Source organism: Sphaerodactylus townsendi, linkage group LG02, assembly GCF_021028975.2.
Source record: "Sphaerodactylus townsendi isolate TG3544 linkage group LG02, MPM_Stown_v2.3, whole genome shotgun sequence".
NCBI lineage: Eukaryota > Metazoa > Chordata > Lepidosauria > Squamata > Sphaerodactylidae > Sphaerodactylus > Sphaerodactylus townsendi.
The window spans coordinates 122,995,268-123,013,122 of record NC_059426.1 but is presented as its reverse complement, the minus strand read 5'-3'; the positions used below and the strand labels follow the sequence as shown (position 1 = coordinate 123,013,122).

At 40.5% G+C, this 17,855-nt stretch overlaps 2 protein-coding genes across 5 annotated transcripts in view; one reads left to right on the top strand and one right to left on the bottom strand.

Moving 5' to 3' along the window:
* Positions 1–3,052, top strand: part of STARD9 (StAR related lipid transfer domain containing 9) — a 121,826-nt gene extending 118,774 nt beyond the window's left edge. For all 4 annotated transcript variants that reach the window (XM_048484138.1, XM_048484139.1, XM_048484141.1 and 1 more), the window contains one exon: positions 365–3,052. In XM_048484138.1, the coding sequence (XP_048340095.1) occupies positions 365–466 (102 nt within the window). In that variant the 3' untranslated portion in view covers positions 467–3,052. The remainder of the gene's footprint in view (positions 1–364) is intronic.
* Positions 3,053–3,551: 499 nt separating this feature from the next.
* Positions 3,552–17,855, bottom strand: part of CDAN1 (codanin 1) — a 46,394-nt gene continuing 32,090 nt past the window's right edge. Inside the window, exons 19-28 of the mRNA XM_048484142.1 lie at positions 16,388–16,491; positions 14,082–14,231; positions 12,679–12,742; positions 12,076–12,154; positions 10,014–10,174; positions 9,650–9,757; positions 8,888–8,951; positions 8,402–8,604; positions 7,346–7,453; positions 3,552–4,487 (exon numbers count right to left, since the gene is read on the bottom strand). Coding sequence (XP_048340099.1) covers positions 4,362–4,487; positions 7,346–7,453; positions 8,402–8,604; positions 8,888–8,951; positions 9,650–9,757; positions 10,014–10,174; positions 12,076–12,154; positions 12,679–12,742; positions 14,082–14,231; positions 16,388–16,491 — 1,167 coding nt within the window. The 3' untranslated portion in view covers positions 3,552–4,361. The remainder of the gene's footprint in view (positions 4,488–7,345; positions 7,454–8,401; positions 8,605–8,887; positions 8,952–9,649; positions 9,758–10,013; positions 10,175–12,075; positions 12,155–12,678; positions 12,743–14,081; positions 14,232–16,387; positions 16,492–17,855) is intronic.

The following is a 17,855-nucleotide window of genomic DNA, read 5'->3' as shown; positions in this document are numbered from 1 at the left end:
AGCCCACCAGCCCAATGATTTCCACAAAAGGCTGCTCTTGGAAGACTAGGAGAGACCCTGATGAAGACTAGGAGAGACCAAAGAAGGGGGTTTGCAGTAAGGAGAAGGAAATGAGTGGAAACTGCCATTTTAGGTCACATCCTACCCCAGAAATGCTGGTATTTAAAACTTTTATTTGGCCATAACTGCTTTGTACATCCTTTTATCCTTTGTGTTATTGTGGATAGTATAAATGCAAACTTAACAGATTTTTTAAGCATTAACATTGGTATATATCAACCTAGATTTCCTCACGTTACTATTTTTCTCTTTCAAAAGTACTTGTTAAAATTTGCTGACTACGCCATTTTTGTATTTTTTCCAGGTTGACCTTGGGGCTCCAGCCATCCCTGCGAGCCTCCTGAGCTCCGTGGCCAAGCGGCAGCCTTTGGTGATAGCTAGACTAGCTCACTTCCTTGCTGGTTAGGCACGCAGGAAACTCTATTAATCAAATTCATCCAAGTATAAATACGAGCAGTTCCAGGATTTTAGTTTACTCACTGGAAGCAAGTCATCCAAGAACATGGATGCATGGACTGCACAACATCAATACTGAGCAGCTGGCTTGGGCCGCAGCTATCCAAAAAACTAACTTCAACTGAAACATTTGGAGATAGGCAGTTTCTACAGAACCTATGATATTTTATAAACCACCTACATTGACAATCAAATGTTGGCAAGCATCTGCAGTTTTAAACTGAGCATTTTCTCTTCTTGGTGCAGCAAGACACAGAGCTAATCTAAACTTGAATTTAGAGGCAGACGGTTTGGGGTGTGTTTTAGCAGCCCTTCCATCATTGCAGCAAAGCTACTGTAATGACCTTTGCAGAGAACCTGGCCAAAAGGTGCTGGCAAATTAAGCATTAATTCAGTAATTGTACCTAGTCAGCTTCCTGGTTGGATTAGATGTCAGTCTCTTTCAAAGTGAAGTAAGGGTATGGTGACTTATGGTCCTGTAATAGAATATGGTTTAGGTATGCTTCTGATGATACATCAGATAGTTGCTATTTAATCTGTCTGAAACACTAACATGACTCAGGTAGAAAAGACAAACATTCTGTTGCAGAATCAAAAAATGCACGTGCTTGAAACTGGATAGACAAAATAAATAGTTGAAAAGCATAATGATCACTGCTATGTCACATCTGGTGCATCCATTAGATTCTCTGTTAAATGTTGGTTTGTGGGACTTGAAAATAATAAAAAAAATCATCGTAAAGCAGTATAAGCCCACTGGACACCCCCACCCCCCGTGCTGGAACTGGCCTAAAACTCCAAGCATATCCCCCCCCTTCAAACCATATTAATCAGTGCTTGAAACCCTTACTTATAACACCACTCTAACTTTCTCTGCGCTGGGCTTATCAGTATTCCATAAAAACCGTTCCCTCTATGACATGACTGCTGTTTGCAGTTCTCTTATATACTTTATATTAAATAAAATTTGTTTTGTAACATTCCTGTAATTCTGTTTATAATGAATTTATACAACCACCTCCCACACACTGTAAACTAGTATCTCATAGCATATTTTATTCATGTGAAGATATAAGCTATTTGATTCAGGTTGTTGCTAAAAATAGACTTAAAAGCCTAGTATAAATATGTTACTTGACTGCTATTGTATCCTTTTCTGCCACCCTGCTCTTGTTAGAAGCCAGCTCCTTGAGCTTTGTGACGCACCTGTAATATTTTTACTGGAGCTATTAACTGCTCCCAACTTACTTACAGCATTCTAGTAACAGTGGAAATAGTAATAAATTCATTTTCTTATGGTAGCAAGTGGTACAAGTGAACAGGTAATGGGGGGGATTAGTGTGCGGTAAACTTTAGTCATCTTTTCTTTCAACAGAAAGGACTGAGAATAGTGGCAGGAAAGATGAAAAATGCACAATATTGCTGGTGCATGAAAAAAGTAGCTTAACTGATATGCACTGGTGATGACCAAGAGTAATGTCTGAAGAGCTCAATATGGGCTACCCCAGACATTTTCTGCTTTCCTAGCAGCCACTCCTTTGGAGCAGGGTATGATACAGGCAAGGTGGAGTCCTGCAGATACTCCCTCCCCCAGAAGGAGTTAACAACTAGCTCATTATCAGACATGGGGTTGGGGTTAATTTTCCACAATTTGCAAATTACTGATTCAACTGGAGATTAATACATGACTATTAGCACAACCAAGCTTTGGAACTTTGAATTTGGAGGAAGCATTAAATATAGTATGGTTTACTTATGATTAAATGAGCAGAAACTCTGGCTGTTAGCCCAATTGGTAAGCATCTATCTGTTGAGAACTCAAAGCACAGAAATTAAGCTTAGTAAAACCTGGCCAAATGGTTTGCAACACCCAGTCCTGTGGATAACTTCACTGTTGCTGGGTAAGGGCAATTCTGTAACCTACCCAGAGTACCAGCAATGCATATAGTAATATGTGAATTTAGAGACATATTTCAGGGGATATTTCCAGCTAAAGACCTGCTAGTTGTTAAGTCCCCCCCCCCCCCAGCTTTTTTTTTTGGACATGGCACTCTGTTAATGAACCAAATAGCAAGAACAACATCTAAGAGGGACTCTGCTCTTAATACAGAGGATGCCTATTGAAGGATAATGTCTTATTGTATTATACAGTGCATCAGAAGTTTATTTTTATAAAAGCATACAATTGTTTTTTCTATGTTTACTAATTAATTTATTTATATACACTTGTTTTGAGGTGGTTTTATATGCTGAAGCGAATTATTATTTTTACAAGTATTCAATTATTGTACGCTTTTTAGAAATAACTGATTCTTTAAAAGTACTATTTATATAATGTTTTCTTTTGCAAATATGGTACCTGAGAATGCCTATAATGGAAGAGTAATCTATTAAAAAGGGGGGAAACTATTTTCTGTGCAATCTTTTACTCATTGTGGAAGAAAACACCTGCTTACTGTACCATATCTTTAGCCCATACCTGCTTTTAACCAAGATTGCTATTTTCATAGCCTCACAATAAAGTTTTCTAAATATGGAAATGGCTGAAAGTAGTGTTTTCTTACCTGTTTTGGATATTGTATATTAAAAACAACTATGATCCTCTTAAGTTGCCAGCCACAGACGCAGGCAAAACGTTAGGAGAAAATACTACTGGAATATGGCCATACAGCCCTGAAAATCCACAACAGCAGAGTGATTTAGTTTGTGAAAGCCTTCGACAATATAACAACTATGATATTTACCCCTTCACATACAAGTTCATTTTTGTTCTTTCAACAGATTTACTTCTCATATTTCACCATTGTTCAGTCATAAAATATATTACCCGATCTCTTATCTGCTCATCACTGTATATACAGATAAATCTACAGGATGATGCACAACAAACTGCTAACTGGACGTATGGCACCCTACCTTTGTTATTCTCCAGCATATCTGAATCTTAGATCAATAATACACTCAAAGACTAAATTCTGTTTTGTGAAATCCATCTTTGCTCAATCTAAGTAGCAGAAAGAAAAAGCCCATATTTGTCTCATACAAATTTAGTATTTCTTTTTTTAATAATAGAAACACAGGAGGATTCCTGAGAAAAGTTTTTTAATGTGCTGAGAGAACTGGGAGGAGGGGGAGTTACCCACAGCCCATAAGAAACTTGGTGCAGAGCACAGAAGATTGTGTTAGTCTGAGTGTGCCAACTCGATCTTTAAAGACAAGTATAGCAACTTCTAGAGCACACCTGAGCAAGGAGCATCATACAAAAGCATGCTAAAGACGTAATCCCAGAAAAATTACTAATTTCAGACACTGAAGTTGTCATCTTAGAATATTCTATTGTATTTGAAGTACAGATTTTGAAGTGGCAAATAGTTCACAGTTTATAATTATACTTGACTAAATGCTCCTGCTTAATACTGTCTTTGCAATACAAAGTGAAAGTTCTCTCTTAGAAAATTCCAAATACAAAAAGTACTTTTTTTAAAACCATGAATACTTGATAATGATTAAATACCAATCTCACATTAGGGTGCTCTCCTCAAGGCCACACACAGTAAAGAGGATTGTCCAAGTGAGAATCCCACCCTTCCAGCTGTGTTTGCACAACTATATAAATTCTGTTCCCAACTTGTGGGCACTAATCTTCTTTCTTTCACAAAGAAACATTTGATCCTGCAATTCCCATTAAGGTGCTTAGAAAAACTCTTCTTGCAACAGCATACATTTTAACACCTGAATGTCATTTTACAGAGAACAAGATGGAACACTGAGATTAATGTCTGGCCACAACCTCAGCCAAGGTATTAAATGAAAAATGACAGCAGCTCTGAACCTTTATGCCCGCGCTAGCTTTGTGCTGCCACCGTTCCTCTAGATTGTCCCAGCAATTCACAAGAGATAGCCTTTGGTTCTTCGATGTACTTTTCTGAAATGAATATTCGTAACAGCGCTTCTAGTTCCTTAGAAAACTCCTGCAACAACAACAAAAATACAGAGCCTAGTTAAACCTACTTAACCTTTGCAAGAATATCCTTAATTCTTCAGTTAGCAAAAATATGACTCACAGGTCTTAACCCAACTAGTCACAGAACTGGCAAACTTTTCTGCCAATTTTGTTCCTAAGAAACCAGGGCAAAGGGTTCAGTCATAAACTGTTTTTTGTTGTTTGGTCCTGCAATCTTTACATTTATTTGCTCTTCTCAATTTTCACTTTCAGTTAAGACATTATAAGCTCTGAACCTTTGTTTGAATGGTGAAATAAAACAGTTTTTCAACTACATTTAGCGGCTACTTTGCTACAGAAAGCCCCTTAATTACATTTAGATTACAATTACATTTAGATGCTACTTTGCTTACAGAAATAAAGATGAAATAAGAAAATAATTAAGAACTGTATGCTAAACACACACAAATAAGCATATCTATTTATTTCATTTACACCCAACTTTTCTCCCCAGTGGGGACCAAAAGATGGCATGTACCACGCCCTTCCCCATTCTAGTCTCACAACAATCCTGTATGGAAGCTTACTGAGAGAGCGATTGGCCCAAGGTCTTCTGGGTAACATTCTATGGCAAAGTGAGGATTTGAGTTTTGGTTTCCAGAACGTAGTTTGCCTCCCTTAAATAATTTAGAGCACTAAAGGTCAATGACTTGAACTTAGGTTCAAAACAGGTGACCAGTGCAGGACAGTAAAAATTGGTGTCACATGATTTTTGTGGTGACATTGTGATAAAAGCTGAGCTGCCACATTCCAGAATGTGCTGAAGTGCCCAAACCCTTTTGTATAGCATGCTACAGGAGAATTCAAGACTGTAGCCAGTGATGCATCCTCCAGGAAAGAGAACAGTAGCATTATCACCCATCTGAAAAAACTCACTCCTAGCTTTGGTTATTATTTATTTATTATTATTTATAATAGGCTCAGGGCGGTATCCATCAATATTAAAACAGTTTAAAACATCATCATAATATATAAGTTAACATAAAAGAATACATAAAATACCAAGACTCCAGATGGCTTCAACCCTCCCCTCCCCTCTTTATATACCCATGGGAGGCCAGATGTTCTTATGGCGGAGTTGACGTCATCCCGGCTGGCCAAATGAACAGGTCCGTTTTACAGGCCCTGCGGAAACTTTGTAAGTCCCTGAGGGCCCTGATCTCACCTTGAAGCCTGTTCCACCAGGTAGGGGCCAGGGCCGTAAAAGCCCTGGCCCTTGTAGAGGCCAGCCGGATCGCCAGCCGGATCGCCTTGGGGCCAGGGATCACCAGTAGGTCTGCCTCCAATGAACGGAGGGGCCTAGAGGGGCGATATAGGGGGAGACGGTCCCTCAGATAAGCAGGGCCAAGGCCGCGAATGGCTTTAAAGGTCAATACCAAAACTTTAAACATGACCCGGTACTCAATTGGCAGCCAGTGCAGTTGGTACAGGACCAGCGTAATTACTTGCCATCCAAATGCATACAGGAGCACTTCTAAGCTATGACCTTCTTCCTTAAAGCAAGAGAATGCCTCTACCAAGGACAAACATAATCCTTCCCAAACCAGATTTACAGAACCACCCACTGTTAGCGTCTTCATCTTGTTCTGATTCAGTTACAGTTTATTCATCCTTACCCAGTTAATTATTGAATAAATACAAAAACCAAAAAGCATGGGAAACAAGATTTATCCAACTATAGCCATTGTTCTTACTTTTTCATTCTCATTCACATCACTCCAATTTACCAGGGAAAGGTTTAATCTCTAATTAGAAAGAGGAGGAATCCAGGAGCTATTGTGTCAACTGCCCTTTCTGAGTAGTCCACAAAGGCTAGGACAGTACTTAGAGTGGTCATGGCAACTATGAAATCCTGAACTGTATTTGCTATCAAGTGGACTGTATGGAATTCACAGCCCCTTAAAACTAGAAAGCCAAGGGTCCATGATAGGGACACAGTGGGGAAGGTGAGATTCTAATGATGGTGGAAGGTGTGGTCAAGTCACAGATGAGTTATGGCAACCCGTAGGGTGCCTAGGCAAGAGACCTTCAGAAGTGGTTTGCTACTGCCTTCCTCCACATGGGCTGAAAGAGTTCTGAGAGAACTGATTGGCCCAAGGTCACCCAGAAAGCTTCACGTGGAAGAGTGGGGAATTAGAGTCTGCCTCTCTTAACCATGCCAGCTCTAAGACTCTCATAGAATTGCTATTTTGTCCTGGTTGCCCAGCACCAGCAATATGCATTCAGAATGGATTTTATTTTGGACAGGGAGTCTGGTAAGGAAGATGGAATCCACAGAGATCAGAGCAATCCCATTTCCCTACCTGCCTGAACACTGCGGGGCGCTAAATCTCTCTTGGTATATAAGTGTTATCTCTTGGGATGTTCCTCTCTTTGTCTGCATTTTGGAGCTGCTCTCTGACGCCTCCTCCTTCAGACTCAGTAGCCATCTCTTTCCACATGGACTTGTATGGAGGCAGTACTTTGGAAAATGCACAATATTGCTTTGCACTCACATGATGCCACAATAGGTAGTCACTGGTATAGGGAAGTCTGTTCTTTAGATTAGGATATCTATCTTTCAACTGCAACAAGAATGTTACCAGAATCTGCTTGAATAAATGTAAGTTTTACTTTTTGCAATTTACTTCTTAGGAAGACTGATTTTACTGCACTAAGCTTCACACTGCCATGACTGGGCACAACTCTGCTAGATTAACCAACATACCCAACACCCTTCACTTTAGTTTTCAACTTCATACAAACAGACTGTCTTGCCCGGAATATAGAGATGAAGGTTTATGACAACTACAAGAGCACGAAACAGCTCCAAGTACAAATACTTACTGTGGGCCATGGGAATTTTTGAAGGTCATGCAAACAGTGTTGTATCTCCACATCTGTCATTAAACCATACTCAACAATGCTGTGAAGCATGAAAAGGAACAAGTCCCACTGAAAGAAAAACAGGAGCATTAGGGCTCCAGAGAGGGTTCTGGCTTGCCACCATAAAGCTGAAATTCTGCTCAAGTAGAAATAACTACCAACAGCAGAAAACACCGACTATTCTAAAACCAAACTTTAATGCCCAGTACAAAAAAAGCAGAAACACTTCATAGGACTACAATGCTCATATAATCTAAGGATTGCATCAGTGCTTTAATAACTATGCAGGCAGAACATCAGGAAAACAGTTATGAATTCACACAATTGCTTGTGTGCCCCTATTATCACTAAATAAAATTGTTAAACTTTATTTCGCTCTCCTGTGGAAATTCTTGCAAAAGCTGATCTTGATACACATAGGAAAGAGACCCCAAGCTTCCCGATCTTTTGCTAAGCTAACAGTCTGCTCTCACTAATTCCCGCACTCTAAAAGGAACAGACTCTTACCATTTCAGGTAACAACACTGCCTAAACTTCACACTTTATAAGCGGAGCAGCTTAGGATCAAAGCAAGTTATTCGCTACATAATGTTAGGCCTGTGCCATTCACTTCTTCAGGAGACTTTTGGCAAAGCATTCAAGAGTCTGCAACCTGCGGCTCTCCAGATGTTCATGGACTACAATTCCCATCAGCCCTTGCCACCATGGCCAAACATCTGGAGAGCCACAGGTTGCAGACCCCTGCATGATTTGCAAGCCTCTCGTGGTATGTGTGCTAGCATGTGTCATGGTTATAATCTCTGTATTGCATTGTTCTCTATCCGGCATTCAACTGTATATTCACTCTCACATTCCTTAATCCCATACAACCACCTTTGCACAAATACTATTTGGCTCATCTCTGTTTCTTCCTGTCTCACTGTCTGCTGAACAAATGAAGACAAACATTCACCACCTTATCTATATAATTAGTCTGAGATAAGCACAAAGAGCTTTGAAATAATTCACAAGCCCCACCTCATGCTGTTTGTTGTCTGCAAGATAGGATATGTTTCTCCTACTGAAGAGGAGCTGCAATGGCACAGGGGCCTCAAAATCTTCTTTCCACGTGGACAGCAAGGATTTTAGTAGGCTATATATAAAGTGGTTCTTTGCTTGCTGATCCTCCTGTTTCTTTAGCATATGAAAATCCAACCCCTGGATAGGAACATGACCTGAAACTAAAGAGCAAGTAGATGGGGGGGAAAAGGTTAGGCTCACCTGTCAGGCCTTTTCATTTTTTTTCTCTTTCACATGCACATAAATCACTATGCTAATAGAAGAAATATAAGGATTGCTACTCAACGCTAGTGCCTTGTGGTATCACTAACTTTGATGTATGGATCCAGCCTTGAAAAGGTCAGTAACACACAGAACATGACCCATTCCACAAAAGTGAGACATCCAGACAAAAGTAAAGATAGTAGGAACACTGCTAAGAAGGACATTTTCCCCAGTATTTACCTAGGAGGGAAGCCAGTTCTATGGTGCATTTAGCTAATTGTTGTTCTGAAGCTGGGCAGATGAACTGAAGGGAAAAATATAAAAAAGAATACAACACTAAACAATTGTCCATCAGGAAATATTTTCAGATAAAACAGTTGCTGCTTCTTAAGAAATGTTTTGTATTGGTTTTGGAAGTATGACATCAAATCACGAGTGCACTCCCACGTCTAAACTGCAACTTTGTCTTTCACATTTGCAAGGACAGTGCACATTCTTTTCCAGTTCAGGTATTTTAAAGGGGAAATCCACTACTAAGACATATTAGCAATTTCATACTGACTATTAAAAAAACAGTTGAAAGGGGGTGGGGGGAAGCAAGCAGAAAAATCAGGTCAAGGACTATGCTGAACTCAGAGATAACTGATTATACCAGTGTTGTGTAGCGGTTAGAGTGTCAGGTTAGAACCTGAAAGACCCAGGTTCAAATTCCTACTTTGCCATTGAAGATGGCTCGGTGACCTTAGGGGAGTTACTCTCTCTCAACCTAACATACCTCACAGGGCTATGGTGGGAATACAATGGAGGAGGGTAGAATGATATAAGCCACTTTGGGTTCCTACTGAGGAGAAAAGGGGAGTATAAATGCCTAAATAAGTAGACATCCATTTCATCAAAAATTTACCAAGTCACAAATCAGAGAGTTAGCAAACATGGATTCAATTTATTATCAGTATAAGACAGCCTCATAAATAATTTGGCACAAATTAAACCCAGGTCTACCTTTCTGCACTGAAGTGTCTGTCTGAGCCTGTCCAGTAAACCTTCTAAATGGAGAAACTGGATTTCTTCATCTTCATCACGTGGGCCCACAGTAATGCATAGGACATCCTAGACAGAACAGTATTTGTTATTTATAATATATGTACTTGCTCTGGACTCTTTGGAGAGCTCTTGTAACTACACAGAAAGGACAAAGCTACAGTGCTTGTGAGAGGATAAGATACATGGACAAGAATATAAGCTCCCTCCATCCTACTAAAAATTCATCCTTGAGTGGGAAAGCGTGCCAAGTCAGAAATCTGGAAGCAGGATGGACAGCGGGTTTTGTTTAAGAGCCAAAAACCAAGATTGAAGGGATCCATACCTTGATTTCATTAATTATTTGGGAGGGGAACATCGTTTGGTGGTGGCAGCCTGGGGGACAGCTTTTCCTCCTCTGAACACCTTCACGGGCACCAGGCAGGGATGGCACCTGAACTTTCAACATCCGATTAAAAGTGGCTTTTACTTCTCTCTTAATCAAAGCTGTAAGGAAAAAACCATAGCACTCATTCCTTTTCACACACTGTAAATGAGGTAACTGTCACTGCTGCATATGTGGAACCTCCACTCCAAGGCTCCTGCTACTACTGTAATATTTAGAGAGTATGTTTGGCACTGTCGAAATCACAGAAGTGATGCAGCCTCCGCCCAGATACTAGCAGGTTATAATAGAAAAGTTAAAAAGGGATGCACACCTTTGCTATCTAGGAGCTCCATGTAAAAGGTAGCCAAGTTTCTAAAAGCTGCATGCTAACCTTCGTAAGTGTGACCCACAGAATACACAACCACCATGCACATTGCCCGACCAGTTGCTACTCCTGCTGTCCTTGCTGCAGCTTCTCTCTCTGCAGCTTCTCTCCTCCTCCTTAAAAACTGCCCTATTTTATTGCAATCTATGAACATCACCATCTCCTTCATCCTGAAACTCCCTTTGCTGTCTTTTTGCCAAAACCAGTAAAACTTTTCTGCTCTGCCATTTTGGTTTCAACAACAAGGATGAGAAAGCATGAAAAAAACAACTTCTGCACATGCATCCTATGGTTCCCCCTTTTCTCCACCATCATCAGCTTGAAACCCTGGAATTATATATGGCTTTTGAAAAACAAACTGGCCTTCTAAGGTTTCTAGCACTCAACATTTTTAAGGGGCTTATATATCTGATGACGAAATTACAGCAGTCAATCTGTCCTTGATTGTGGGAATTATCCATCTAAAACAAGTTTCTGCATTACAAAAGTCACCTTCTATAAAAACACAGCAAAAACTTAGACGGAGATCAATATTGAAATATTGAACCTAACTAGGTGCTTCAACCACAAGCTGGAGATGACAAGAAACCCAGTATTGCTCAAACACAGCGTTTTAGATATGTGGGAACAGCGTTTTAGATATGTGGGAACACCGAGTGTTACGGAAGAAGTCTTCATAAGCCCAATTATGCAATTGTTATTTTCTTTTTTATTATTTTTAAAGAATAAATTCTTCCTCACACCAGTGTGATGTAGTGGTTAAGAGAAGGTGCGCTCTAATCTGGGGAACCAGGTTTTATTCCGCACTTTGCCACTTGAGCTGTGGAGGCTTATCTGGTGAATCAGATTAGCTTGTACACTCCAACACATGCCAGTTGGGTGATCTTGGGCTAGTCACAGCTCTTCGGAGCTCTCTCAGCCCCACCCACCTCACAGGGTGTTTGTTGTGGGGGGGGCAGGGAAAGGAGATTGTAAGCCCCTTTGAGTCTCCTACTGGGGGGAAAGGGGGATATACATCCAAACTCTCCTCCTCCTCCTCCTCCTCTGTGGTCTCTAATTCACTATTTTGTTTCTATTGCCAGTTTACTTACCTTTGCACCTTACTGATGTCAGCAGAGGTGGAACTCTTACCTCAGCAGATCCCCATAATGTATCTGCCCACCACTATCAAGTTACTGTAACCCAGACAAGTACAATGTGCCACAAACACAAAATATGCGAACAGTCACTCTTATAGTCTCTTTAATGGTTCATATGTATCTTTTGATTAAAATAAAATCTTAATTGTTTAAATATTTCTATTATTTTTTGATAGGACAAAACAAACAAAAAGTGAAATGAGACCACAAGACCACAACAACTTGGCAAACCTAGGCACACTCTTCAAAATGATTAGGTAGGCCAACCACCCTGGATGTAAGTGCTGTTTGCAGGGTGCCATGTCTTAAGTATATTGTGGATCACCAGTGTATTTCTTGATAAAATCCATGCCCTTTCTCAAAAAAATCACACTAGCCCATTCTCAAAAAAATCACACTAGCCCTGATCACATAGTGATTTAGACTATCTCTAAGGCCAAGAGATCCCCATTCAAATCATGCACAGCATAGACACTGAAGCAGTCAGCCAGCCTACCTGTGATGTTGGCAGACAGCCAAGTGCAGGCCTTCTCAGTAGCTAACCCCACTGCAATATTTGCTGCACAATTCAAAACCTTGAGGAAAGAGTACAAGAGACTTATGGCTATTTCCACTGGTGCATCAACACTGTATAAAGCAATCTCCACAGAACAGTATGAAACTGTAGAGAACGAGAAACTGTATGGAAAATTCTTCTTAACAGAAAATCAGACAGCTATATTTGGCCACTGCAGCTAAGTCATATGACAACCAGGGAATGGCTCTGGTTCCTCCCTTGCTGTCAGCTTTTCATTTTATAGGAGTGCAAATTACACTTCCTTGCCTAGTTTGATACAGCAACTGAATGTTCTAACAGCAAAAAATGCAGGATTTGGCACATGCACACTGCTCAGTCCTGAAAGTCAGAAACTTCCATTAAGTAATGGAAGCAAAATGCTGAGATATTAAGAACTGTTTAACCTTTCAACTGAAATGTTTAGGAGAAGAAATAATTCAAGCTGTTTTAAAGTCATAATGCCATAAAGAAACCAAACTTTCTATCATACAGAATGAATAAGGCAAACACAAATAAAAAGTGAGCAATCCAAAATGTACATACTGCTGCAGATATCTCTTCAGGCAGAAGGATTTTCATGGCCTCAGGGCCCTTCTTTCTGCAAAATCTATAAATGTACAAAGGAAACTGACATTCTGGAAAAAATTCAAACCATTCATTCAATATCCACACTTTGGGCCACTCCCTTCAGATGACTCCCTAAGATGTTGTTGAGAGACAAAACCAGAAAAGCTTGATAAGAGCTGCACATGCAGTAATAGCACTGGGATGGAAAGAGAAGAAGAAATGGACTATTTTGAAATGGCTTGAGTATATATGGGAACAAATACAACTGGACATTTTTGAAATTATGGCAAGAAATAATTTATGGCAAGAGAAACAGAGAGACATTTTGAAGATCTGGACACAATTTATGGACTGGATGAAAGACATTGGAGTCAAAGAAGAAATATGGGAGAAGAGAGTACAAAGAATGAACTTACTGCTGCTTACTTAAATGGGAAAGAAAATTGAGGGGGGAGGGAAAAAAGGGGGGAAAGTAAGGTTTGGAATATGTCAACAAGAAAGCATATATTATATAAATGTACTAAAATTTCAAACTATACAATAAAAAAAATTTAAAACCCCAGAAAAGCTGAATTACAGATGTTTCTTTCTACCGATGTTTCCTTCTACATGATTCACCACAAAAATGGCCAATAGTGTTGGAAGTTGCTATGTGCAGCACTAGCACTCATTCAGTTCCCTCTGCATCTGAAAGGGGCCACGGCTCAGTGGGAGAGCAACTGCTTTACATGCAGATCATCCCACATTCAATCCCTGCCACCCCAAGTTAAAAGGCTCAAGGAGTACAAGTGATGCGATAGGCACTGGCCCAAGAATGTAGAAAGTCCCTACCACTCTCGGTAGACAGTACTGGCCTCGATGGACCAATGTTCCGATTCAATATAAGGTAGCTTCATGTGTTCGTGGAGGAACTGATAAACAGCTAGTATCAAGGCTAGAACTGAAGCAGTCTTGTGATGTATACCGTCTCAGTATTATATATATTTATTTACTTAATTTATACTCTCCCCTTTCTCTGCAACGTGGACTTAATTGTCCACTTCCCCATTTTATCCTCACAACAACCCTGTGGGGTAGGTTAAGCTTAGACTGTGCGATTAGTACAAAGTCAGCCAGCCAACTTCCATTGTAGAATAGAGACCTAAGTTTCCCAGATCCTACTCTAAACCCTACACCATGCTGGCTTTCATTGAGATACTATTTATTTTTATTTATTGCATCAGTTATTGTTTTTAATTCCATACTAGTTGCTCTAGTTTGATGTGGGAACCCTTCTGGATTTAAAAGCTTGGGGTACACAACAAATTCTATACCACATTATCAGCCAATCAATCAGAAATGCAGAGGGAAGTTTGTATTATATCAATTTTCTTACTTACTCTTTAGCTTGGGTAAGAGCCTGCGCTCCTTCTTCATACAGCTCAGAGCACACCCCCTCAATAAGCCTGTCATATTCGGCTTCTTCTACCTTCACTTTACCTTCTAGTATGACCCCAGCTCTTTTCACCAGTTCTGCTACCAGAGTTGCCCTGCAAAGGCCAATGAGCCAGGAGAGAAATAGTGAATATCAAAACACAACACAATATAGTTTACTTCTCAGGATATCTATTTTACCTTGCCCAAGAAGAATGGGGGAGAACTGAACAGAAATGCATGGACAGGAGCCACAAGGGGATACTGCTGAATGAAAAACTGGGCTGGTTCCCCTTAAGCACTTCCACAGGTACCGGAGGGTGGGGGGGAGGGCACAGCTAGTCTCCCACCATCCTGCTATTTCTCTGAGTACCTATGCTCCCTTGGAACAGCATTTCAGAGAGAATTTGCAAAAACTGCCCTCACATGCTTATGGAAATTCTGGTGGGATGCAAACCACTGAAACAATTCAAAAATCTGGCCCATTTCAAATAGTTACAGACAAAAATTATTCCCTTGTATCAGCAAAGCAGCTTTCCACAACATGTCCTCATGGAAACACCATTATGAAGTTAAGTGGAACACACTTGACCAAAACATCCCCATGATTTAAATTCCTGCCAAAATTCAGGAATATAGATAAAACAGGACTCCAGGCAGACCTGGAGTGGTCTGACTGATATGGAGATGAACTGGCATCGGGAAGTACCAAAAAGAAGTACAACTGGTCCCGAGAGAAGAATTGAAACTGGAAAAGAATTCAAACGAGTACTCCAACCATCTAAATTTCACTCAGAGGTCTACAGACCTGACAACCACGTTACAGATTTAATTTGGCTTTTCCAACAGTGCAAGAGAAGGAATAAGAAATGTGTTGATTAAGCCTTCAAGGATACCCCTCCCATTAATACAAGGTTGCATTTTATAGAAAGAAAGAATACAAATCAGCTCATCCTTTAAAAAGCGACCTATGGTGCCTCATAAGAAAATAAGAAGAGCCTACTGGATCAGACCAGTTGTCTATCTAGTCAGGATCGTGTCTCACACAAGGGCCAAACAGTTAATCTGGAGGGCTAACAACAGGGCACAGAGGCTGAGGCCTTCCTCTGATGTTTTCTCCTGGAACTGGTATTCAGAGGTTTACTGCCCTCAAATGTAGAGATTCCCTTTAGTCAATACGACTGGTAGATCTATTCCTCCGGCCATCAAGACATTCTATGGCAAAGAACTGTATATTTTAATCAACAGTTGTTAAAGCAATATTTCTTGTTCATCCTGAATCTACCGGCCATCAACTTCACTGGATGCCCTTGAGTTCTAATATTCTGGGAAAGGGAGAAAAAGTTTTCTGTTCACTGTCTCTACCCTGTGCATAATTTTATAGACTTCTATCATGATACCCTCTTAGTCATCTCTTTCTGAAATTGCAAACTCCCATATACTTCAGCCTTTCCCCATAGGACAGGTGCTCCAACCTCTTAATCATTTTGAATGCCCTCTTCTGTACTTTTTCCAGTTCTGAAATGTCCTTGTGAGATATAGTGATCAGAACTGCATACAGTCTTCCAAAAGAGGCTGTACCTTAGATCTGTACAGGGGATATTATAAAAGTGTCCATTTTCTGAATAATCCCCAGCATAAAGTTTGCCTTCATCACTGCTGTGGCATACTAGGCTGACATTTTCATTGAGGTATCCATTACAATCCCAAGGTCTCTTTCCCTTTCAGACTCAGCAAATTCAGACTCCTTTATCATATACTTGAAGTTAGATTTTTTTTTGTTTCAGTGTGCATCATCACCTTATACTTACCTATGCTGAACTTGGTTTGTGTCAATCCCCCGCTCAGGCAATAAAACACTTGTGAGGTTCAAAGGATTTTATTGAAGGCAGGTCAGGAACAGGAAAAAGACAGTTCTGGCGAAAGCGTGCCAGAACAGTTGATAATATGGATAGCATGATCCCCACCCCCACATGGGAACAACAGAGTTAATAGTGTCCAGCCTGGAGGCTCTTCCCAGCCACAAACCTCAAGGACAGAACTAGGAGATAATTAGGCACCTGCAAAAGCTAAAGCGCTCCCAGAGAATTCCCCCCTCCCAAACATGGCAACTTGACTGTTTGCCAAATTGCTTCCCACTCAACCAATTTGTGGAGATTCTCCTGGAGCTCTTTACAGTCAGCTTTGATTTTTCACTATCCCGAATATTTTTGCCTCCCTAACAGGCAACTCAAAAAACCCTACAGAAAGATTTTGCCGTCGCAGCCCTTACTTGATATGCTTGACACAGTTTGATCCAACCCTCTCTGCCAGGAATTCTACTGTTCTCCGCAGTGATGGGGGATGATTGTGGAAGAAGGCTTGCTCCAGATCTGCCTATTAAAACAGAAAGAACAAGAACCCTAAAGAGGCTAAAAATTCCCTATGACCCACAGTCCATAGACACTGGTCATTTAAAGAATATTACATATGTAACAAAATTATGGTACCTGCTGATCATACATCTGCAAACTTTGAATTGTAAATACATACTTTACTAAAGCTTTAACATCTGGAAAAACATTTGTAAAATTATTCTCTTCCCAAAATTCCCCTTTCCCTATCCTGGTCTCTCAAAAAAGGGGGAGGGGAGAGGGACGGATGAAGGGAGAAAGAAAGGAGGTCTAGAGTTTGTTCAACTCTATAGCCCAGCTCAAAATAGCAAGCAAGCCAGTTTATGTCATAGGTACCAAACTTGCAATGAACTTCAGGTCTTTCCTCATTTAGAAAAGTTCCAGGGCACTCAATGATGGATACATCCACCTGTTCACATGGTAGGGGCAAGTAAAGTGTTTTGTTTACAACAAAAAAGCATGCTAACAAAAAGGTAAAGCCCTTGTGCACTTATTTTTTCTGTTCTCAAATTCTCTCCAGCAAGGCCATCCTCCCCTTGACAGGTACTGGAAAGTAAATTAAGGATTCTGGCTGTGGAAAAACATAGAGGAAGAATTCATCATCCATTTCCATGAGCCTGTTTGGTTAAGGAGAATTTTAGAGGTCAGTAAAATGCAGATAGGTTTTCCCTTTCTGAAGCTGGGCATGGAGGGTCTCTTGGAATCTCTGAAAATGTTGCTCTGGTAGATGGAGGGGGAGGGCAAGATGGAAATGAAATGTGTTGTGCCATTCATTGCCTAGAATGGGGAGAAAATGCCTATCTGGCTGAAATATGAGGCTGTTCGGTGAGAGACACAATCCATGGCGAGGAGGAACTGCTGAATTTCCTGGACAACCTTAACAGCATCCACCCAAACATCCAATTTACCATGGAAACTGAAAAAGAAGGAAAACTGCCTTTCTTAGATGTCTTGGTCTTTCGCAGACACACAGTCTTTGGGCCAGACAGTATACAGAAAACCAACACACACAGACCAGTATCTACATAAAAACTCCAACCACCATCCACAACAGAAAAGGGGTATAATCAAAACTCTGACAGATCAGGCAAAACGAACTTGTGAACCTCACCTCCTCCCTGATTAAATCAATCATCTAGACTGGGCTCTCCAGGCTAATGGCTACTCCACAACAGAAATCAGAAGAGCTTTAAGACCAAGACAAACCCAGAGGACTGAGGAGAAACAGCCCACCACAGGTAAAATATTTCTACCATACATCAAGGGAATCACAGATCAAATAGGGAAACTGATGAAAAAACATAACCTACAAACCATCTTCAAACCTACCAGGAAAACACAGCAGAG